Source organism: Semicossyphus pulcher, unplaced genomic scaffold (assembly GCF_022749685.1).
Source record: "Semicossyphus pulcher isolate SPU_LCO1_2020_fin unplaced genomic scaffold, fSemPul1.0.p SCAF_23, whole genome shotgun sequence".
NCBI classification, from domain to species: domain Eukaryota; kingdom Metazoa; phylum Chordata; class Actinopteri; order Labriformes; family Labridae; genus Semicossyphus; species Semicossyphus pulcher.
In genome coordinates, this window is record NW_027211697.1 from 11,399,720 (window position 1) to 11,424,787 (window position 25,068).

The 25,068-nt window shown below is 42.9% G+C and overlaps 1 protein-coding gene across 1 annotated transcript; it reads left to right on the forward strand.

Annotated features, from left to right (window-relative positions):
* The first annotated feature begins 6 nt into the window (after positions 1–6).
* Positions 7–23,137, forward strand: ern1 (endoplasmic reticulum to nucleus signaling 1). Its single transcript, XM_069673966.1, has 22 exons — positions 7–235; positions 7,129–7,249; positions 10,831–10,864; positions 11,046–11,118; positions 11,341–11,413; positions 13,202–13,324; positions 14,302–14,403; positions 14,479–14,740; positions 15,937–16,015; positions 16,347–16,506; positions 17,703–17,818; positions 17,917–18,111; positions 18,230–18,518; positions 18,626–18,716; positions 18,824–19,013; positions 19,223–19,322; positions 19,438–19,637; positions 20,099–20,246; positions 20,436–20,563; positions 20,959–21,082; positions 21,596–21,663; positions 21,745–23,137. Exons 1-22 carry the CDS (start codon positions 158–160, stop codon positions 22,309–22,311), a joined length of 3,321 nt encoding a protein of 1,106 aa, XP_069530067.1. The 5' UTR covers positions 7–157; the 3' UTR covers positions 22,312–23,137.
* Positions 23,138–25,068: the final 1,931 nt, after the last annotated feature.

The window sequence follows — 25,068 nt, forward strand, 5'->3', positions numbered from 1 at the left end:
GTTGTACCCACCACCACCACCACCGCTGGCTCAGTGTATTTTACGCCACGACGTTGATAAATACATTTGTCATATCTTGTTGTGAGCCAAATCACGTCTTCTATGTAGTCAACGGTCTTCCGGACCAGCTGTCTATCCCGGTTTGAGACCAGAAAACATGGACTGGGCAGTGAGCAGTCGGACCCGGCTGTGGTGCATTTTGGCGTTGCTTTTCTGCGCTGGTCTCCCACAAAAGGTAAGAGGGGCTAACTAGATAAGCTAGCTTAAGTTTGATGACATTAACTGGGAGCCCACTCTTCACTCAACGCTAGGCTGTTATTCTCTGTCATTTAGTCCCACAAATATTACAAGTGTAAGATCCTTTCAGTGAACCTGTAAGTCTGTCTACATGCTGCGTGTTGTCTTCACATGACAGGAGTAGGCTAACAACGCGAACGTTAGCTTGTTGGCTAAAGGCACTCATATTAAAGTAATATGTGCTCTATAAACCCAATTGTTACCTTTACCAACATTGCTTTATCAACTCTTTGTATTTTCAATCCCTCAGCACAGAGTCAAAAATTAATGAAACGTATTCCTTCATAGCATGGAGGTCAGATGTCCATCTTCCTTTTGATAAACTTGAGCTAGTAGCTGAATTGATAAAGTCTTAAAAACATCTCTCTGTAAGGACACTTTGTGTATAAGAATTATGCCTTGCTTTCTTCCCAACCTCACTAACACTTTTGTTGCATTAACCCCTCCTAAAGTATCTCAATTCCTATCAAAAGTTATTACATTTAAGAAAACCCATTGTGTTACTGTTTACTTATTGAACATAGATAACGAATATTAAGGTCGGGAAACATTAATGTGAAATAGAAGTATTGACAATACGTATTATGAAAATAATAGTGATAAAAATAGAAATTGTTTTTTTCCACCTCATTGCATCAAGTCTCCCATGTAGTGGAACTAATATCATGCCTACTCTTATTGTCATGGCCAACTGGCAGATGCAGAAATAACATAATACAGTGCTTTTTAAAATGTACACATGTATGGAAATATAAGAAAACTACTTAAACTTAGACAGGCTTGGATGCTGCTCTCCCTGAGACAATCCTGACAATAGCCAGAACTAAGGCACATTTTACCTCTTGCACAGAACAAATACATAAAAAGAAATCTATCCAAAAGGATCATGTGAAACTAAGTGCATTGTACAACTGTGCAGCGATTAAAGCCAACTGAAATAACAGAGAAATAGTGTACTCTTTCTTGCAGTGTTGAATAAATGAGACTAATAGGCTATGTACATTCTTTATAGACTGATCCTTAAACTCAATAACCTTAAAACTGGGTTCAATCTGTGCACTTTTCTATGAGATACAAACAAACTTGTAACGGTGAGGTGGTGTGCAAACAAAACAAACTACAGTGCACATAGTATAAGCTTGGTCCTTAGCTAAAACATAGCTCTCTTTGAAGTTCAATGAACGAGACTGATTGGCCTATATCTTAAAAGTGCGCACACTCGCGACGAGTTAATGTCGTTGCATTAACTTTTTATAGGGAGTCATCGGGCATTTAGGCGTAATCAAAGTGTTATTTTATCGGCAGAAACTGGGCATAATAATCTGCAGATACCGATAACGTGCTGATAATATCTAATTACGATATATCCGTTTAACACGCTCACCTGTGTAGAAATATGCTAAATATTAGACCCTACCATAACACGCTAAAGTCAGTGGGTTGATGTTGTTTGTTATGTGTTGTGGTTGGTTATATGCGGATATTCTGCTGCTTGCATGCATTACACATCAGCAGCAACCTTCAAGCTATTCATTTAAAGTGATGCGGTTGATGTTTTTGTGGTATGATCGCTTCACATTGGGCTCACTATCAGCTGTCTGTAGACACTCCTAAGAGATGATAACGTTTAAAGGTTGATTCCTGCCAGTATCTGTCATCCAAACTTGCATTAGACTTTCTGAAAGCTTTCCCCTTCAGTTATACACATCTACACATATGAAGTTATCAGGAAAGGTGCGTGTTTCATCTGTTGCCTCTAATTTCAGAAGTTGCACCGCATTGTTCCACATGGTTAGTCTTTGTGGTTTACTTCTTTCAGTCGTGCACAACCTGCATCAAACCACTACAAAATAACCGCAAAAACATCTACGCCTCTATGCTCATCAACATGAGTTATGATGTGGTTCACATACATTATGTCTTGTAATCCCGAAATTTTAACAAAGCAAATTATAAACAGAGAATGGACTCTATGATTTTGCAGCTGGCACAAAAGGGGGGTAGTTTACTTGAAACTGAGCCAGGTGCCTAGAAAGTCTTCAAGCAGATCCGTAAGCTACCAGGTTAGTAAACCTCTAAAGCTAAGCAGCAGATTAAAGTAGCCAATAATACCCTATCAGGTTCGTCTCTTAGCCTATTAGACAGTCTGCTGGAGTAGTGGGGGAACAATTGTATGGTTGTATAGTTTTTTTTTTTTACATAGGTTTGTGTATAAGTGTTACAGGGATAGACGGAGAGAAATGAATGAGCAACACAGACAAGTCTCCTCACTGTCTCTTCTCCACAATCGAGCTATTTTTATGGCCAGCAGATTTTCCCTTGTAAGGAGGATGTGTCTCGCTAGCTGTTTCATCAGCTATTGCTGTTTGGTTTTAGGCTCTACATCCTGATCATGCCTCACTTCACACATCTTGCGGCCCCTAATAACAACATTAAAATATTTCTCACAGGACTTTAGTCGACAAAATGTCCCCCAGACGAGTTCTTTGTTCCATTCCTCTGTCTCTCTATGACCGTATTTTATTTCCTTACAGTTCTGCTTATTATTCAGGTCGAACAAAACAAGTCTGTTTTTGCTAAAAAGGGGAAAAAAAAGAAGAGTTGTGATCTTACACTATCTTATCACAGCAGTAGATTGGCTGTGCTTTGAGTGTGCCTGAGTGAGGGCCAACACGTGACATCCTCCACACTGAAGCAACACCACGCAGAGAGCAGCTGATAGACAGTGTTGACAAGGACACGGTTTCTCCTGTGATCTATTCTTTTATTTTAATATAATTCTACTCTCATGTTGTCTGAGACTGTGAAGGAAATCAAACATCCCTGAGCCTGTGTCAACTTTACACAGCCTTGAAGGGAAACCTCTCGTGACTGCTTTAATGTAGGAGTTTAAAAGCGATGGATCTTAGTTTCTTTCTTGATGTGGTGCTGCTCTTATTTCATCTTGTACATAAAGGAGTTTCTTAATTAACTTTCAGGATATGTTTTTGATGACTTGAATTTCTCACTGCACTGAACTTCCCCTGAAAAGCACCATGTGTGAGATAAGGTGGTTCCTGTGTTGGTTTTTGTCTGCACCCATCGAGCTGCAGACAGATTCATTGCTGCAAACAGACTCATTGCTGCAGACAGACTCATTGCTGCAGACAGACTCATTGCTGCAGACAGGTTGTTGTTAGGAGAGTGTTCCACTTTTAAACAAAGGAGCAGCTTTATGCACAATAAATACATTGCAGAGTTCTTTGGAATCGAACAGATCATTTAGTTATCTTACCAAAATAAGAGCTTTTCTCTCATAGTATAGTGAGGATTTTAGGCCTCATATGATGACTGTCTACTATCATTGCTTGATTTCCTGTTGTTGAACATTTTCACCCAAACTTGCTGCATAAGTAACACTGCAAAAGCCACAGCTTTACAACATGTTATTTGTTTTATTGTCTTATATTTCCTCACTTTGACACTTATATGTAAGTTATGGGATTAGCCCATGATCATTTAAAGCATCTCCGTCTCTTTTCTTTCCTCAGCTTCCTCCTAATTTGAACATGTGCACGCCGACAGACTGAGCAATATTTCGGTGTTGTGTGGAAAATTGCTCTTCCTTGTTTTATTTCTGCAAAAATCTGTGCGCGTGCTTTACATTTGCAAAGAAAAAAAAAAATCACAAGCAATCACAAAAAACAGAACATTTATTTTTACGCACTGACATTTATTATAGAGGAGAAAAGAACCGGGTGCAGAACAGACAGAAAAGCTCTGTAACATGGCTTGTAGCATATCTTGACAATTGTTCGTGCTCTATCTGCTGTATCTCCCTCGCTGCCTGTATGTTATAAAGAGGTGTGAGTCATCCCCACCCTCTGTGTCTCCTACATGTGTCCAGTCTTGCCCCTGTGAAGAGGCCCTCTGTCTGTCTGTCTTTCTGTAAAAGCAGCTTTTGCCCAGCTGTTTTGGTTTAAACCCTAACACCCATAACTATTGGTTGGCAATGTAATACTTTACTATCTCAGAGAGGTGAGCGAGTCTGACAGAGGGGTTAAAATGCAGGGGTGCTACTAAAGTGCGCGTGTACGCTGCCAATAACAGCCTGTCCCGAGTTCAGGTCGGTCTGCCACGCAAGAGGCTGTGAAGCACAGTGACACTCCGGCCTGCTGCTGCCAGCGAGATCGTGAGCGTTGTAGTCTGTGTCCCTTTTAAGCAGAGTCTGGCCTCAAAGGAGAAGAGAAAGTGAAGACCTCAGAACTTGCCAAGACTTTGGTTTCGCCCAGTTTTGTAGTATTATGTAACCCACTTGCGCAACAACCTTACATTTCTGTAAGACTGAGGGAATGCCCCGATATTTACGTTTTAAGGACATCCACATATTGTTAACCAGATGTTTTCTGAAGCCTAACGCTGCAGAATAATCAGCAGTTATTGGATATCAGTGTCCGTCCGAAACTGGGAGGCAAACAGATGTTAAGAAAGTAATTTGCTTGTGAAACCAAAAGCCCTGATAGAGATAAGGACCAGGGGGCCCAAAAACACGTTGCTTATGATTCCCACAGTACAGTTGTTTGATGCTCGTGAGTCTGCAGCCCAGTGGGAACAGTCACAGGTGCACAATATTGACACAAATGCTCGTATAGGATGTGAGACAGCAGCAGGGGATCGGTAGGCAAATGTGGAAGGTCTCAGTTTCGTTCTGTAGATGCTGCGAAACTCACTTTGATTTTAAACTCATGAACACGCATTAGAGAAATAAGAGCCCCCTCCTCTCAAAGGCCGTTTTCATCTGGCAGGGGTTTTGTTGGGAAGTGAAAGCTGAGTGACCAAGAGGAAACACCCCGAGTGATGCAGTAATGTCGGTTGCATTTGCTCTCCAAAACACTCACCAGGTTCTGGCTTAATAGCTCTGCTGGTTAGTTTGTATCTGATTTTTGGAGCACTTAAGCCAACCTTCCTTATCTCCTCCAAAGCTGCGAAAAGCTCAGAAGTGTGTGTTAGTAATAGATTGGTAATCTGCACTATATGCAGGGGCTCTTTGCACCGCCCCCCCCCCCGGGGACTTTTTAAGGGGGATTATTATAAGACGCTGATCAATACCGCTGTGGTTCAGCAAGACTTTCTCAGCTGCTCTGCTGTGTAAAGACTCCTGTGGGTTTAATTGAATTTCATCAGTTTTCAAAATTAATTTCATCAGTTTTCCAGGAATCTTATCTCTTTAAAGATATAATCTTGAAGATCTCAGTTTCTTTTTCTTTGGCGGCACCTGTGGCGATAAACGTTAATCGCGGGCGCACACTTCCCAGATATCCAGACAGTGCTGCATGTGTGACGTCCACGGTTGGCTCCGGTTGTAACTCTTGATTTTCCTGGCTGACGGTCGCTTTCCTTTTCAGACTGTTTGCCTTCATCTGAGCGTCGAGTTTGTTTCTTTTTCTTTGGATTTTCACTTCTTGTTGAAGTTGTATCTGTAGTCATCCATCTTTTCTTTGTTTGTTCAGCCATAGTAGATTACTGTTTACTCGCAACACTTGCAGAGAGCGGAAAAGCAGCCGCTTAGCTCTGCCTACCCTCTCTGGCAGACCAACCACTGCTGGCTGATGGAAAACGCGTCACTAACTGGGCGCCGCTTGTGATTTTTTCCACTAAAGTCGCCACAGACACCCACTCTGTAATACTGCAAATGCAAAGGCTTTCATCAGTGGGCCATAGGCTCAGTCACCATTGTGTTACCTCATTCTGTGATAGATAGAGACTTAACATTTATTTAAATAAAGATCTTTGAGATTATCACTTTAAGTTGAGAAAGTTAAAGAAATACCACCTATTTTAAAGTACACAGAGTCAGAGTGACTTTGTGAACCTCTTCCTGCACATTGGTGCCACAAACCATAAGAAACCCACGGCTTGGTTATCAAGGGCAGCGTTGTTTAAATTCCACAGTGGGTGAGTGTAGCACCCGTTACCCACAGTGCTGTTAATTCAGGCATAAGCTAAGTCATGAGGCTTGGTCACTGAGTTGCGGTCATGGTTTATAGTCCATTGTTTTCTCTGGGTTTGATGCGTCTTTGTTAGATTTTCTTTTCTCTGTGTGACGACTGTAAGTGCCTCTTTATCCCATGTGCATGTGTCAACATGGGACGTCTAATGAACCAGTTCATGCTTTCCTTTCTCTTTTACGTCACCTTTATTTCTGAGTCAGACTAAAAGATTCCAATGTGAAGTCATTTTAAAAAGAGCCAAACCAACCTAACAAGGCATGCTGGGTGTTAGCATGATTTCTACACACGTGCTCAGCCCCATGCCCGGTTTGTTTACCTTCCTCCACGTTGCAACCCTCGGCACCGGCTGTTACTTTGAACCCTCTCAGAGCTCGTCCAGCAACCTGCCCTCTGTTACCTCGCTAGTCAGCCCCCTCCTGGTTTGATCTTCAGCTGTCATTGTGAGGTATTGATTTGTAGTTTGTGGATTTGTAAAGCAGGCCAAGGTGGCACAGTCCCTGGGGCAAACCATTCACCCCACCCCCTTCCAGCGAAATAATAACTATACATGAAACAGGGCGATGATGAAAACAAGGCTCTGTTTTTCTCTTCTGCCAGATTTCAGCATATCAGTGTGTGAAGAATGTCATTAGCATGCTGTAATTTCAACATATTAAGTAGTGGTTATTCACAACCTCATTGCAGGAGCTAAAGTAGGAGCATGCATGCTCACACACGCCTCCTCTCTAATGTCAGAGTTTAATATGTCATCACTTTAATTGAAATGCATGATAATTAAGAAGAGAGTAGAGATTTTGGTTGCAGCTGTTGATAATCTTTTTTGCTTTGTGTGTTTCTGTAGGGGTTGTGCAGTGCCAGCACAGTTTCCCTTCCTGAAAGTCTGCTCTTTGTGTCCACCCTGGATGGAAACCTGCACGCCGTTAGCAAGAAGTCGGGCTCTATCAAATGGACTCTGAAAGAAGGTGAGAAGAGAGAGAGTGTCACGTGAACGCTGTCAAGTTTTTTATACATTTTCTCAAAAGAAAACAGTGACACCCTAATTCACTTTTTTCCCCAATACAATTAAGCAATTTTAGCGTTTGTCCTTTTTAGTGTTAATATATGACATAAAAAACATGGTTAACACAAAAATTAGACTTAAGTTACCTTAAAGAAGCAATTCATCCCTGGAAAAAGCCGCTGTCAGTCAAAGCTGGTGTTCTCTGTAATCGATAGAAGCAACAATATTTGAAATTGGTGCCATAGTTGTGGAGAAAGTTGCACAAACAGCTCGTGGTTTCGCCCATTCTACATTCCTACAACACCCAGCGTGCATTGCGCCCCTCCCTCTGAAAGGAACGGCCCGGTACAGAATCCAAAACACGACCAGAACATACCGGTGGATCGTCTAAAACATCTTCAGGTCTGCAGTCTACATTTCAAACCCGACGATTTTGAACGATACATGACATCGGAGGCGGGCGTCCTAGATTGAGGAAGTGTCGTTTAGCGAGCGCCCCGGCCTCCGCCAGGTGAGAGGTTTTCCTGGGCCCATTGGAGAAGCAGATAGCGTCCTCCAAAGGCTCAGAGTGACATTGCATTTTTTTCCTACCATAATGGCATTAGCTCCCCATAATAGCATGATAGGACTGAGGTTGAAAACTGGCGTACTGGCCCTTTAAGAATTGAACAAAATTGGGATCTTTTCAGTTTAAGTCTTATGATACAGACGAAGCAACGGACCCTGGTTTCATGTTTGACTTAAACCACACTTTGTTGTTATATGATTGGTCTGTTGATCATTCGGGTATCCACAACACATATGCAACAAAACACCAACGGATTTAAATTATTTTCCAATTTTTTATTTATTATAATTTATGTATTAAAAAAAAATCTATTACTGATTATTGAAAACATTAGCTATGATTATTTGGGCCAAAAATGGTTAATTATTATAAGTGACTTACAGGGACATTTTCTGTGCTAAATTTAAGATGAAGGAAATGCTGCGAGATGTTCTGTTAGAGCAGAGCTGGGTAATTATTAACCAAGAGAGGGGCAAATATAGCCTGTAATCAAGGTCAGGCTGGGCAAGGGCAAGTACTTTGCTGTAGTGTCACATGCACACACAGCATGTACCATGGTTACCATGTTAATGTAGGCACTGTACATTAGGGAACTACATTAGATAAAGTACATTGAATGGTTATTGGAGAGAGTCTTTATTCAGTGAAATGTTGTCGTATGACTCTGAAGACTTTTCCTCTTCTAAACATAATCACCTTTTTAAGGAGCACAATGTTTTATGAGAGTCTCAAACTACTGTAATCCGATCCTACGAGTCCTCGCTGGTGCCACCTAATTCTCATCAATAATCAGAAGTAGAGGCCGAATCCTCCGCACCATCTGTTTTTCTGGAAAGCCGTTGAATATGAATTTGAGCAGTTCTGTGACCGGCTCCGCACACACCTGGCGGTGAGCTTCAGTCAGGCAGTCGTACGCCCACGTAATGAGGGGGAGGCGGAAATCTCTCCCTGGATCAAATGATACAACTCAGCCCACATATACGTCCTCTCACTGTTTGCTCGTCAGTCTCAGTTGACTTTTAAAACATTTATTTACATTTCAGCCGGGTGGCTTCAGCTTCTTTTTTGCCACACATAGGGAACCATTGTTTTCTTACCACCCTCAGCAATCACACATAATGAATGCTAATTCTTCTGGAGCACAAGAGTCATTGACCACCTTCAGGTAATCCTAGGCCTCCCCCCTACTATTGTCGACCCCTCCAGGCACCTCCACAGAGATCAACACCATCTGGTCCACGCCCTGTGTGTTCACACTGTAGGGAAGAGTGTGTTTGTCTTGTAGCAATGGCGGCTCTCGGCTATCAGAGCAATCGTAGGGTTCTCTTCTTGGCTGTCAGCACTACAGGAGTATTACTCAAAAGTAGACGTTACATTCAGTGTGATGGACCACATGCTGTATATGAAACAAGTTTCCAGCTTTTGAAGTCCATTTCCAGCCATGCTGTTTTTCTCTCTATTAGCTTAAAGCTTTCCAAAGGGTAGGAAAGTTACTGTATTCTTTGGAACAAGGGTTCATGCTATTTGATTTTTGCTGATCTGCCGATATGATGCCAACATTTTTTCCCTGGAATTGCAGAGACCATCAAGTCACTACTAGGGATGGGCGTTTGAAGGCACATCGATATTCGAATATTCTATAAAAAGAAACGGATATCCGGTTAACCTCACTACAAAAAACAAAAAGTGTAGCACACTCATAATGTAGCCTGTAGCGGACCAACCGCGGGGGTAGAGGAAGCAGCCTCCCCAGGGTCCACGCTCAGTGGGGGCCCCCTATGAAGCTACATTTCAGCCATAGGGACCTATCGTACACCCGGCCTCAAAGCACCGTAGCGCACAGCGCTATTTTTTGCCGAACGCAGTCTCTCAGCTGATAAAAGGCGAATTTAGAAGACATTGGCGAGTTTGTTACTCACAGAGGGACGCACAGCAGCGCTCTTCCTCATAAGGCTTTTGTTTCCCTCGTCTCCTCACAGCATGACACTGCTTTCGGTTTGGTGCTGTGCCAGGCATGTTTTTTCTTTATTTCTACTTTTTACACATTTTAAACGACATTGGTATACATGTGTAACGAACATGTGATTGATATAGCTAATGAATAATATATAATGAACATTCATTAGCTGCTTAGTTAAATCGAATGCCAACATCATTTAGAAAATTCAAATATCGGTGCCCATCCGTAGTCACTACTGTAGTGGAATTTACATATATTATACCTACTCTAATTGTGAAGGCCCACAGGCAGATGTAGATATAAAATACCATGCTTTCCAAAATGTACTCACAGGGCAAAATAGAAAACTTAGTATACTGCCACCTACTGTATCGGAGTGTGAAGTAAATGGCATTACATCTTCAACGGCCAGCGTGAGTGTGAGTAAAGCAGCATGTCTGACTGGCAGAAATGTTCAAATTTGAAGGCCTTTAGTGGGTCGATTTTAAATGACGCACCGTTAGCATCGTGCACTCTGGAAAAGGATTAGGTTAAATGTATTAAACTTCTTGTAAATGAGCGTAAACATTCACTTTGAAATGCACACATTCCTGGGAAGCATTTCTGGAAGGAAAACTCACAAAGTAGCCCGATCCTCCGAACTGTACCAGGATGAAAGTGAGCAGCCTCGTGGATGAACCCTCTGCTTTAATGTGCCTGTTAGAGGGACATTTTGTATCAAAGAGGATCATAAACAGGATACGATCCACTCATTACATGATCATTCTTTTGTTCCCATCACTGATGTTACATGCTTGACATATTCCCAGACGAGGTGTTTGCAGACATTTCTGTTTGCCTTCTATGTTTACCCCAGGGAAATTCATATTCATTTGGACTTTGTGTTCTGCGCGGTTGAATGTCACCCATGTTCGTGTCATCCTCTTACTCAACAGCTACCGGCCATGCTTTCCATTGTTGGCTAACGATCTTGTCAGTCCTGAATTGTCTCTTGTCTCCCTTTCCCTCCTCACAGATCCAGTTCTTCAGGTCCCCACACATGTGGCAGAGTACGTACCTTGAATTATTTTCTGCATGGGTGTATATATCCTAGTGTACTGCACCTGTTTGTAACAAAAGATTCTGAATGCAAATGGTTATGGTAACCTGTCGAGCACGTCTCATCTGTCACTCACACTTATCCACCCTTTACTGGTCTTGACATGTAATGCGTCTTCTTCTTTACTCTAGACCTGCTTTTCTGCCCGACCCCAACGATGGCAGCCTGTACTCTCTGGGAGGGAAGAACAACGAAGGCCTCACAGTAAGAGGAAATATTTGTTTTATCACAAGCCATAATCTAAAGCCGTTTGTAGAAACACATTGTTCCCTCTTCTATAGAAAAACAGATCCTCTCACCGCATATGTATTTACAAGTCATGCTGAAATATACTGCATCCTTATTCTGAGGTTGGAGCTGTGATGGTGCATTCAAGATGTTACCCAGAAGTCCATAAAGCATGTTTTCTTCATTTTCCTCAATCAGAAATTACCCTTCACTATCCCCGAGTTGGTCCAAGCTTCTCCCTGTCGCAGTTCTGATGGAGTCCTTTACACTGGTAAGGCTAATTCTCAGAGAGAAATGATTTTATACCCTTTGTTCTGTAGTTTCCTTATCAGTGAACGAGTGCAGGCCATGTCCCTGTGCGTCCCCTCGTCTAATTGAGATGGGTTTATCTGGCTTCAACGGAATATCTCACTGAGCCTTACACTTCCATTCAACCTGCTGTACGAGCCTGTGCTCTTTTGAATTTACAATGCGTTCCAGAGGAAAGTTAATCCACCAAAGTGACTGACTGTGTGTCTTTGTTGAAAGGGAGGCGGTTGACATTTGCCTCCACACAGTCATTATCAGTGAGCCTATTGTTTTCATTCAACTGAAGCTGGAACAAAGCATGTTGGAAATGCAAAAGTCTGCAAGTTGTACAGCCTCGGATTCCCACTCTTAGAATCTACACGCTAGACGGAGTTTGCAGGAATTTTCACGCCAAACTATCGGCCTTCTTCATCTTGATTATGGTTTTGATTTTCATCTATAATAATTTATATTAGGGTATTACTGCCGCTCCCTGCATTGACAGAAAAGGTGAGATGCCAGTAGAAAGAGACCTCGATGGGTCGGTTGTTTATTGGTAGAAAGGTAACACCCGTTATTGTGAAGCTCAAATGGCTGTTATTCAGCTTGACTAGACTCGCACAGGTGTACCTTTCGGTCAATTCGACATTCCCTGTGATCGGTTAAATGTAATGTACAGTATGCAAACAAAAGCAAAATGTACAGTATACCCAAATGTCGCAACTAGTCTACCTCGCCTACCGTATCCCACAACGCAAAGCGCTGGAACGTCACAACAGCAGTTGAAATGGCAGACGACAGCAGCATTTGAGCAGAGGGGGGCGCTATAGCTGAAGGAGCAGTGGTTTGCTTTTGGCGGGCTACACTAAAGACGGGGTTTACCTCCACTTTCCAAAACCGTAAACTGGCGCCTGGCATGGCATACTGCAAGATAAATTTGAACAGCTCCATACGACATGCTACCGCTGAACGCTTTATGTAGTATACAGTATATAGCAGTGGTTCTCAACTGGTCTAGCCTCAGGAGCCACCACTACTTCCTTAACGACAAATCGCGACTCAAATTTCTGACATTTTTTAACCACTTATTTATTGAAAAATGGAACAGTTTGGACCTGAGATGGAACAAAACATCACAGTATAATGGACGACCAAAATGACAAGCAGGTCATAAGAGGAAAGAGGAAATTATTCGCTCTAAGATTCATTCAACTAACAGCCATTTTTCAACTAAGATAAACTTAAAAAGTGCATCATAGCTGTAACTACTGTAGGGCTCATCAAGTCTTAAGACTGTAAATGTAACTGTAGCTGGGATTACCCAATCAGTGGATACATGGAGTGTGACTAAACTACGTTGCTAATACAGCCATGTCATAGGAAACCCATGTCCTTCAAAATAAAAGCGCAGCATAAACTTAAACTTCTTTTTTCAAGCCCACATCTGCGACCCACAAAAAACGGCTCCGCGACCCACTTTGGGGTCCCGACCCACAGGCTGAAAACCAGGGGTATTTAGTAGTATTGAGTTCTGCAGTATCTTTACAGTCTTGATTCAATAAGGACAAACACCACAAGAAGCCCAGTTACACACACATGTACGGCGTAAAGCAAAAGTAGGAGTAGTAGAGTTACAAGACAGAATTATTTTCTTAAGCAAACATACTAATAGATTTAAAGATATGATAATGGAGCTAAATTCAAGCTGTGTTTACCAAAGGAATTCCAAATGCTCTAATCACGGTGTTTTTGCGTGTGTGCTCATGTGCAGGTAAGAAGCAGGACTTGTGGTACGTGGTGGACCTGCTGACTGGTGAGAAACAGCAGACCCTGACTTCCTCCTTTGCTGAGATGCTGTGTCCATCTTCATCTCTCCTCTACCTGGGACGTACAGGTAAAGACGAAACCAACCCGGCAACATAAATTCGGCTATTGTTTTATTTTCTAACTAGTTCCTTGTTTGTGGGGACCTTTGTTATCTCCATAAGACTGTGGATTTTGTGCTTGTTTAACTGTTTTTACAACAACAAGTCCTTAAACCCAAGGATGCTACGATAGCGTATGCACCATAATTAATTTAGTTGACTCATAATAACGAGTTTACACAGACCTTTTCGGGATTTAAAACACAAAGGAAAAAACAAAATAGAAGTTTGAGAGAAAAGATAAAAACTCAACTGGAGATTCTGACTGTGAAAAGAACAACGAAGCCAGAACTTATGGCACGCAATTTGACGCTAAGACAAAATGATACCAGTCAAAAGGCGGGACCATATAATGAGACTTGTACATGAGTATATTGTAATTGTTGGAGGGCTCCCAACACACCTTTTTAATGTACCTGTAACCACATGATGAATGCCGATGTTTTTTCTTTCAAAATAAGAGCACAAGAACAGGGCCCCGACCAGACGTAGTTAGATTACTACTGCAGCCCATTCAGCTCTTGATTTAATCTGCCTAATTAACAGGCCTATTTGTCTTGCATGCTCTTAACCCAAACCCTTATTTACCTACTAATCATCTCCACTGCTGTCCCCGCCCTTCTGGCCCCCCGGTCCCTCCCTGCAGTGCTTAGACTACAAAAGCTCAGGTGGTAATTGTGAAGCACGAGAGCTCTGCAAATAGAATACTTGCTATAAATCTGGCTTTGTCAACTAAAAGCCGAAATGCTGGGTTCAGTTTCACAGTCTTCACATTTTTCCTGCTGTGAATCTTTTTAAGCAGAGGAAACTCAACACCTCTTTGCTCTTACACCCAGAAATGGATACTTGCAGCCTCACTGGCTTTTGTGTGTGCTACGTAAGAAAAGAAAGCAATACAAATGTTTCTTCCTGTGTGAAAAACACCCTGTTGTTCCATCCCTGTTAGAGTACACCATCACCATGTATGACACCAAGAGCAGAGAGCTGCGCTGGAATGCTACCTATTTTGACTACGCCTCCACCCTTCCTGATGATGACACCAAATACAGTAAGACTCCTAGACACGCTGGCCTTCAGTTTAGTTTCTTAAAGACGATGCTCATCACGCGTCTGCTCCCCACAGAGATGGCTCACTTTGTGTCCAACGGAGACGGCCTGGTGGTGACTGTGGACAGCGAATCGGGAGACGTTCAGTGGGTGCAGAACTACAACTCTCCGGTGGTGGCCATGTACATCTGGCAGCGCGAGGGCCTCCGCAAAGTTGCCCACACTAACGTGGCCGTGGAAACCCTGCGCTATCTCACTTTCATGTCTGGAGAGGTTGGCCGCATCACCCAGTGGAAATACCCATTTCCCAAAGAGAAGAAGCCAGAGAATAAGTTCATGTAAGCAGACATGATCCCTACTTTTAGCTTTAAAGGGATAGTTTGTTTTTTTTAAGCGGGGTTGTATGAGGTACTTATCAATAGTAAGTGTACTTGGTGTAATCTGTAAGGTAACCAGGACACTCTTTGTTTGTCGGGGAAAAACATGCAAGGACCAACGGTGATGTCTTCAGAAAAGTGATGTTTGATTTCAGTCTGTGCTAGCCGCTTTCTGACACAAACAGCTGACATACGGCATCAAACACTTCACGGCATGAAGGAAAACAATCTAGTCCCCACTGTGAACGGCACTTTGTCGTTTCCATAACATTGCATTTTCTTTTATTTGTTGTCTCTTCTACAAACTGTAAATATACAGGGCTGTTGTGCAAAGTGCAGAGAGAAAGGACTGTCTGACCTCAATGTGAAGCGGTGACAAAAACCTGGAATACTGTAGAGCGTACACTTAAACTGACATGTTTGTTTATATGTAGGCCTCTTTTAAGTGACTAAAGCACATGGTACTCGTGACCCCGTCTGCAGCGCTGCTACGCTTAGCTTCCGTGTAGGAACTCTGGCCGGCTTTTCGTAACAGGGTCCGTGCTGACTGTTATCTACTGTACGTAGTACACTTACTATTGATAAGTACCTCATACAACCCCAGTTCAAACAAACCGAGCTATCCCTTTCAGGTCACTTGCTACTACTTTTTTTATTGGTACTACTGAGACACTTGTTATTGAATTAGTTTTATTGTGTTTGAATCAGGCAACAAGCACTGGCAAAACACTTTGAAACATGTTGCAACTTCCTGCCTATTAATCACAGAGGCCTAAATTCCTGAAAGGGTGAAATCAAGATGCACTTTTGTAAGATGTGAAGTTGCTTAATGCTGAGATGGAGTCTAGACATGTTATATCTAACAAGTGGGTGCTGACCTGCCTGGTTTCAGCTCTCGTTTCACGCCGCAGTACTGTTCTGTATTTTTATACATTGTGTTCACACCTGGTTACGCTGCAACGCACAGAAACAGGAATTTAAGTGGTCGATCCTCTGTGAAAAAGAAATGTTGCTGTTCTCCATTTTGAATCTATAATGGCACACACACTGCAGGTGTGTTTTCAGGTTGTCACGCTTCTACTGTGCATGAAATGTGGATGCTGTTCTGTGTTTTTGAAAGTTATCAGGCACTTCTTTGACTCTTTTCCTTTTTGCAGGGCGACTTTGTATGTGGGGAAATACTCTACCAGTCTGTATGCCTCTCCCTCACTAGTGCACGATGGAGTCACTGTGGTGGTGAGTGACCGTTACATGGATATCTTCACTTAGGCAAAACACAATGCTTATCGGTAACACATGTGCATAACACATGTACTACTGTTTGTTTAGTATAAGTCTCTAAAACTCTTCCAGTTTATCTGCTTTGCTTTCATTCTTTGGTTTGTGGTTTCCAGGTTTTCTAGTGAATTTGAGTGAATACATCCTGTTCCTGTTTTGTCTAAGCTTGCCCCAGATCAAACCACTCACTGGTTCCTCAGAACAGAAGTTTGCTATTATAAGAAATTCCTCTTAAATGTATATGAATCTTCTAAACTGTGTGTGTGTGTGTGTGTGTGTGTACGCACAGCCTCGTGGCAGCACCTTCCCCATGCTGGAGGGTCCTGACAGCCAGGAGACTGAGGAGGACAAGGAGTGTGTCATCACGCCAAGCACCAGTGTCAAGTTTAACGCCGCACTCCGAGAGAGAAACCGCATCAACTTCATGAGGAACTATCTGCTCCTCATAGGTACTAAATCATGTATAATATTAAAAAGTTCCCACTCTTATTAATGTGTACTTTCCCGGTATGCTGATGGAGACGGTTTCCAGACAACCACAAAAGAAGTTCTTTGTTTAACTTACAATTCAAGCGGCAGGGTTTGACATCAGGAGAGACCTCAGTAAAATTTTGTATGTCGAGAGTTTCACTCTCAGAACTGTTCTCTACATTTTGAAGTGCAGGGCCTTGAATGCTCCACTCTGAGTGACAGTGCTGCACTGAGACTGCCCTCTGCTGGACACAAAGAATCATGTGAACATCAGTTTAACACCATCGTAGTGTTACCAGGGTTTGGAGGGTTACTCTAAAAATAAAGACAAGAGAAAAGAAATTTCAATACTTTTAGAATGCGCGAATGCCCGTTTAAATTAATAGGTAATTATTTGCATTTAAATGTACTTTGTTAAGTCTGCTGTTCACACCACTTTACACTCAAACGTCAAGTAAACTGCTATTAACTGATTCCAGTCTGGGGCTTGTGTTTGTACCCACAACCATCCCAGCCGCGGCCGTCACCAACAAACTATTTGTCAGTAGTTGTAGCAGACGACAGGTTAGCTAACATTTTTAACTGGAATTCCGTGCAGCTAACGTTAGCGTTTAAATTAGATGTCAAGTCCTTGAATAATGACAGCCGGAAGGCATAACTTGCAGTGTACTGCGATGTTGCTCCCATTTCCACCCAGTGAAAGCATTTTTTTCACCACAGGCCATGGCAGCCAGAGACTGCTGATGGTGACTTTGAGGAGCGGTGTTGTGAGACTTGTGTGTCGTAACGTGTGCGCGCAGGTGCAGGGTATTATCAGAGACGTTCAGACGGACAGTTTAGAAATTACACTCCAGATGTTATAGAGCATCTTTGGTATTATTTCGTCTTCATTTTAAAATTGTAATCCTGCTAGTAATCCCCATTTTTAATAAATGTATCTGTAATCTATTTACCTCTTTTTTTTTTCTGTAACTCTAACAGAATACAGTCGCCTTTTTTTGTATCCAAATTATGTAATGTCGTATTCCGTGACTCCCCAAGCCTGACTGTTACGTCGCCATTTATACAGCAAAACTTATGTACTCCAAGTTCCACGACTAAAGTCAGTGATTGGTGGTGATTCGTGAGTCTAGTGCCTCTGGTGATGATTAAAATGTTAACTCTCGCATCTCAGGTCATCATGAGACGCCCCCTGAAGCTCAGACCAAGATCCTGGAGAAGTTCTCTGACTGCTTCCCTCGCAATCAAGGCAACGTCATCCCACCTACTACTGACAAGAAAGTTGAAGAGGTGTGTGACCACTAAGATATTTTGTTGAGAAGATTTTTCAGATATCAAAACATATCATTCCTGAAATACTCGTCTTCACTACCTCTTCTTTACTGTAGAAGGTGAATGATAGTGGTATGGATGATGGCCCCTCGTCTCCTTTGCCTGACACATCTATCCAAGAGCCTGGGACCAGTGGTCGCCCTATGCGCCCTGAGGCCCCTGTGGACTCTATGCTCAAAGACATGGCCACCATCATCTTCTCCACCTTCCTCCTGGCTGGCTGGGTGGCCTTTGTGATTACCTACCCCAAAGTAAGTCCACCAGCACCACCAAGTGGACTGTTGAGTGCCTGCAACTAGCTGGTGATAAATCTGAACTGACAAATTCAATAAACAGACAGTCTTAAACGAGTCTCCTCTCTCACCACAGAGTGTTCACAAGCAGCAGCAGCTCCAGCACCAGGAGTTCCAGAGACAGATGGAGGAGAGACTGGAGCTGCTACAGAGGCAGCAGCCGTTCCCCACTGCAGACCTGGGCCTGGGCCTGGGCCTGGGCCTGGGCCTGGGCTTGGCCCCAGACAGCGACTACCTGGAGGTGGCCCGCACTCGCTCCGAATGCTCGGACCACAGCAGCCCTAACGTAACCCCCCGCGCCTCCAACCACTCCAACCTGTCCGTGTCCGAGCTGGGAAGCTCTGCCAATGAGCACGAAGACAGAGGTAAGCATTATTAAAGATAAAATGCACATGCCTTGAGCTCATTTAAGACTTAAGTTACAATTTTAACGCATTTTTAACTGTCTGAAATTTTGTCTTTGCCCTATCAGAAGAGGACTCCACTATAGTCAGAGTGGGCAACATAACTTTTCGTCCCAAAGAGGTCTTGGGTCATGGCGCTGAGGGCACGATTGTGTACAAGTAAGTGTCAAACAAACGGTCAACAATCAAAAAAATCAATTTTTTCTTTAATTTATCCAAGACTGCAGAAATATCAAATGATTGTAATTCCATCGTTTCTCCACCAGGGGTCAGTTTGACAACCGTCCTGTAGCCGTGAAGAGGATTCTCCCAGAGTGCTTCAGCTTTGCAGACCGAGAAGTTCAGCTGCTGAGGGAGTCAGACGAGCACCCAAATGTCATCCGCTACTTCTGCACTGAGAGGGACCGTCAGTTCCAGTACATCGCCATTGAGCTGTGTGCCGCCTCCCTTCAGGAGGTAATGATGGACTTATTAGGTCACTTAAGTCCTCAAGGCCGCTTAACTTATTTAGTGTGATAAGAATGCAGTTGTACTGTCTGTTTAGTTTTTAATAAGTGGGGGATATAGACAGTTGTTTCTGTCTGCATTATTAATCATAGAGCAATGTCAAATGAGACGCCCTTTTCTACCTATTGAACTACACTGACTGTCTTTACTCTTTCTAGTATGTGGAGAGGAAGGATTTCATCCGTCATGGACTCGAGCCAGTTATGCTTCTTCAGCAGACCATGTCAGGACTGGCCCACCTGCACTCTCTCAACATAGGTATCCATCACTGAACGCACCATCACTTTCTCATTCTCATCAGAGGCTGTTTCTGAATACCAAAGATATCGACACCACCTGTTTATCACCACTCACCTTTATACTTTTCCTTCAGTCCACAGAGACCTGAAACCCCACAACATCCTGGTGTCCATGCCCAACGCCCACGGCCGGGTCCGGGCCATGATCTCAGACTTCGGCTTGTGTAAGAAGCTGGCAGTGGGCCGCCACAGCTTCAGCAGAAGGTCGGGGGTGCCGGGCACTGAGGGCTGGATCGCCCCCGAGGTCCTCAGCGAGGACTGCAAAGACAACCCGGTGAGTGGTGAAGCTGCAGCAGCTCTCATTGTTGTTGATTGTCAGAAAAGAAACACGAAATGATACCACTTAACAACCGGAGAGCGCCATTGTCTGGGTTAAATACCTTAACACAATAAAATACCCCTCTCTGAATTTTTGAAATGTACGGTACCTTATTTGGAAATCCGATAAAGCTATGAAGTTCAGGCTAAAGCCAACAAAAGATGTGAGCATCTAAAACCGTTTTCACTTATAAACTCTGGTCAATGTCCAGACAATCAGGTCTGAGTCAAGGGATTTCAGACATGTGCGTTCTCATATGCAGCTCCCCCAGGTAATGTCTGGACATTTGTGTAGTGCATGAGTGAAAGGAGTTAAAAAGCTTTCACTCAAACACTTTAACACTGTCCATAATTTGAATGTGGGATCTTAAGGGTAATTTGTTAACCTAATTTTTTTCTCTCTCTCTTCCAATGTAGACCTGCGCTGTTGACATCTTCTCTGCTGGTTGCGTGTTCTTCTACGTGGTGTCTCAGGGAAGCCACCCATATGGCAAGTCTCTGCAGAGGCAGGCAAACATCTTACTGGGCACGCACAGCCTGGACCATCTGCAAACTGACAGACATGGTGAGGACTAAACTTCTTCTTTCCTCTGGTCACTCCCAGATGTGTACAACAACGATAGTAGAGGATGTTTATATATATATATATTAAATGATTTATAGATTTATACATCTTTTTTTTTACCATGTATACTGTGTGACAATACCTTGTAGGCACCTTGTCAAAGCCTGGTTGTTTTGTGTCATTTCTTAGGGGACATTGTAGCCAGAGATTTAATAGAGCAGATGTTGAGCATGGAGCCACACAGGAGGCCTTCAGCTGAGAGCGTTCTCAAACACCCTTTCTTCTGGAGCCTGGAGAAGGAGCTGCAGTTCTTTCAGGTACGTTTTCATTACTTAAATGACAGTTTCACTAGTTATTGATTTGCATGGATCACTTCTAAACCTCTTCTAACTCAATCCGACACATCCTGATGCAACTGTAGGATGCAACTGTAGAACTCTTCATATGCATGTTCTGCTTGCTGTTTAAAATGATTTGAGCAGCATTGACATGTCTCTATGTTGGAGTGCGTAAAGAGCTGATTTTAACTATACTTACTCCACCAGTTGTAAGAGGTATGAAAACCATCCTCTTAAGTTTACTTGTTCCTTAGAGGCATGTTAGAACCCGCAGAAATATGATCAATTAATTTACAGCGTAATAGGTTTGTCAGTCATAACCAAACACCACTCTTCTTATGTATGCTAAAAGTTTTAATTGTGGTTGCTTACAGGATGTGAGCGACAGAATAGAAAAAGAGCCACTGGACGGACCAATCGTGAGACAGCTGGAGAGAGGAGGGCGGGCTGTTGTCAAGGGTGACTGGAGAGAGCACATCACAGTGCCACTGCAGACAGGTATGGCTCAAGTTCGTACATGGCAAACACAAGCTCCTGGCGCCCCCTGCTGTACAGTCTTGTGTTGATCCTTTATGACAGTTAAAGTTCAGCACTCAAAGTGACTCAGCTGGTATTTCACTTCAGAGCTAGTGGCAGAAATGTTTCGACATGCGTGATTCGTGTACGTAGTTGCTCTGAATGCTGCATCAGGCCACCACAAAATAGAGCAGGAGGTGGTGAATTGCGCCTGCAGCTTCTTGTCAGCTTTGCCACTGAGAGAGTATTAGTAATCTGAATTATTATTTCCATTTTATATGTCTTAAAACATGACTGGAGCTGGTCTTTAAGAAAACATGGAAAACTCTTTCCCTCTGTTCTGTCCAGTTTAAATGTGGGGGCTTAACAAACTGTTAAAATTAAAATCCAGCTGTTCATCATTTCAGGATTTCCTGTTAACTGGTTCCTTGTTGGATGATGATCAGGGATTTATTCTAAGGTTGATGCATGCATCTGTCTCTCTTTCTTTGGCAGATCTGCGGAAATTTCGCTCCTATAAAGGTGGCTCAGTCAGAGACCTGCTGCGTGCAATGAGAAACAAGGTAGGAACGTGTCTGTATATTTTGTGTTTAAATAATGTCGTCTCTATTGTTCAGTCTTAACGCTTGCCCTGCCTTCAACAGAAACACCATTACAGAGAGTTGCCACCTGAGGTACAGGAGACTCTGGGCTCCATCCCTGACGACTTTGTCTCCTACTTCACCTCCCGCTTCCCCCACCTGCTCATGCACACCTACCTTGCCATGCGGACATGTGCATCAGAGAGGCCTTTCCTGCCTTACTACTCCACTGCTGAGCAGATTGCAAAAACACAGGCGGAATACACACAACTAAACCCGCAAAGACAAAATGATCCATGCACTCAACTCCTGCCAACAGACACATCATCACCCTCCTCACAACCCCAGGAACCTACACATTCTATACAGCCAGTGCAGGGCTCTGACTCAATACCTAATGGACCATTGCCTTCTTCATCACCAGATGAGTCTGTATCCTCACATTTGCCAGTCCAGACTTTGCAGCCAGCAGACCCAACGCTGTCCACACAGACTGACACGCACAGCCAAACAGTGAATCCCACATCTGCCTCAGAACCGGCGACAGATCCTCTCAGGCAAAGAGAATCCAATCTGCCTGGGATGAACACACTGCCAGATCCTTCTACACTGGAAAGAGAACCAGTGTGAACTTCACCAGACGCAGGTGGACCCAGCACAGAGGGGAGCATTGCCTTTAAGGGTGGACACCAAGTGGGGCTCAGCTGCTGCGCCATGAGCTGGTGAGGACCAGGCCTGCAGTGCCTGGGATTCACTACAGGGCAAAGCAGCTGCAGCCTCAGTTAAGTGCCTTCTGCTCACCTGGGTTATCATGTTCCCCAACAGAACCGTCCACAAGTCTGCCTCTGCTTTGAGGAAGTCAGATAACCAACAGGGTGTTGTTGGACACGATGTTGTAGCAAAACTGAGAAAAGACAATTTTTAATGTATTTTATAACGGCATGTCCAAAAGAAGTGTTTGTCGCTGAAATATTTGGCTTCTCTTGTGGGAAACGTGTCTGAAGCTTGTTGGGTAGTTTTATTGTGCAATGTTGTATTTCTCAGTGAGCCTGTTCACTGCACAGATGTTGTATATTTTTGTATAGGCTGATTCAGAATCTGGATCATCGATGTTGAATCATAAATACGGCCGGTGTGCCTTTTTTTTTTTCTTTTTTTAAATCACTGTGCTGTCTGGGTACAGATCTTTAAAATGACTATGCTAAACGTGCTTGATTCCAGTTAATGCTGCTAGACTGCTTCTCTTTTGTCAATCAAGATGATTGTGCTGACTCGGTAAGAGCAGACGGTTCCAAAGGGCGTTCACTGTGACACCTGAATACAGAAGGTTTTTTATCCTCTTGTGATTATGTGGTCGAATATGAGTGTAGAGGTCGGGATGCAGAACTATTGTATAAAAACTGTTTCAAGGGCGTCAAAGTGAAGTTAATAACTTGCACATTAAATTTTTTTAATACGTAAATCTTGCTTGTTGAGTCATTGCTGCATTTTAAGATGGGGATTGTTTAAATATTAAATACTTAACTTTAGCTACAGTTAACGTTGGTCATCATTAAACCCTCTCCAAATCACACACTGACATACATGTTTTGTATGTCTAAAAACTCGCAAATCAGGAAGAATGCATGTGAGCTCCAATGCAATTTAGCAAGAAAGAATAAAAAACAGTGGGATATCGTGGGAAATATGCTACAGAAGAGAATTAATATCAGTTTTTCTCTCCGTGCATTCAGTACAGAGAGATTTGTGCTGATGTGTTAACATAACTGGGCTCAATGGCTGGAAATAGAAGCCAATGAATGATCCAGATACCTAGAACAGGTTTATAAAACATTTCCTCAAGTTTCATTTAGATGTTGACGCCCAACGAAGTAGCTTGCCAGTGCGGTTCTGTTCATACTGGTACTATATCTGGTTAACTATCATTCCATGTTCAATGTTTGGGTGTGGCTCAAAAAAAAGTTGTATAAAAAGTTATATAAGGTTTTAAAAATGTGGTCCTTAATGGTCCTGTGCATCCCATGCATAGAGGCACAGCCCTCAACACAGAGGCCATGGGTTCAAACTTGGCCCTTTGCTGCATGTCGTCCCCACTCTCACCTACCTCATTTCAAATTCTATCCACTGTCCTATTTGAGAAAGGCAACGGCCAAAACAAATGTATATGCTGTCAATGGTTTACTGGCCACACTTTATAGTAGCTCTGATTATTTGGCACATAAGTTTTTCTTTGACATTTTGTTGTGTTTGTTGTGTTTTTTGATTGTATTTGCTTACAGGATGTGAGTGAAAGAATAGAAATAGAGCCACTGGATGGACCAATCGCTCGACAGCTGGAGAGAGGAGGGAGGGCTGTTGTCGAGGGTGACTGTAGAGCGCACATTACAGTGCCGCTGCAGACAGGTATGCGACTGTGGCTTAATTTTGTACTTCTTCTTTTCTCTTGTGTTCATCCATCATGACAGTTAAAGTTCAGCACTCTATTAATTGACTCAGATAGTATTTCACTTTCGAGCTAGTTGCAGAAATGTTTTGACATGCATGATTCGTGTACATTGTTGCTATGCATGCTGCATCATGCCACCACAAAATAGAGCAGGAGGTGGTGAATTGAGCCTGCAGCTTCTTGTCAGCTTTGCCACAGACTGAGTATCACAACCACAGCTGTTTCTTTTTAAAGGACTTCAAAGTGAAGTCAATACCTTGAACATTAAATTAAATTTTCTTTTTATGCTACAATTGTTGATTGTTGCTGCGTAAATCAGTGTAAATCATTAAACCCTCTCCAAGTCACACATGGACATACATGTTAAAATGTCTAAAACCTCACAAATCAGGAGGATTGCAAATGAGCTCCAATGCAATTAAGCCAGAAAGAATAAAAGTAACACCAGGACATTGTAGAAACAGAAATTGTGCCTGTGAGACCATGTTATTTCTTCAGCCCTAAGACAACTGAATAGGCCTCGAGAAGCTAGCTTGAACCTTCTGGTTAGTTGGATCCCCCAGACAACCCCCTCTGAGAAAGACACTGTCGCTCCTTTCATCTTGGTTGTGTATTGCCCTTTGCTGCTTTATCAGAATTAGCATAGACCTTTTGGTATGCTTTTTCTTTACCCTTGGTATATTCTGACTAGTGCTGACTCTAGTCAGAGAGGTTTTCTGCAACTTGCTGTGACCATGTCTCTCCACTGCGCAGTGAATAGAACTCATCTGAACCAAACCACTGAATTGGACCTGTAACTTCCTCTGGTAATCCACATCAAGCTCTTTGATCTTGCTAATATTGAACTTAAGGAGGTAATAACTGCATCATGTGTCAAAGCTCTTTATCAGTACTCTCTCCTCCTCTGGAAAAATAGTCTCGAGGGGAGGGCAGCATATTCT

Bases quoted from the DNA above. Each gene is read 5' to 3' on its own strand.
- ern1 (XM_069673966.1), top strand. From the start codon at position 158: ATGGACTGGGCAGTGAGCAGTCGGACCCGGCTGTGGTGCATTTTGGCG. The intron at 10,865-11,045 runs GTACGTACCTTG...TCTTTACTCTAG, and splicing joins GTCCCCACACATGTGGCAGA to ACCTGCTTTTCTGCCCGACC. The intron at 13,325-14,301 runs GTAAAGACGAAA...CATCCCTGTTAG, and splicing joins CCTCTACCTGGGACGTACAG to AGTACACCATCACCATGTAT.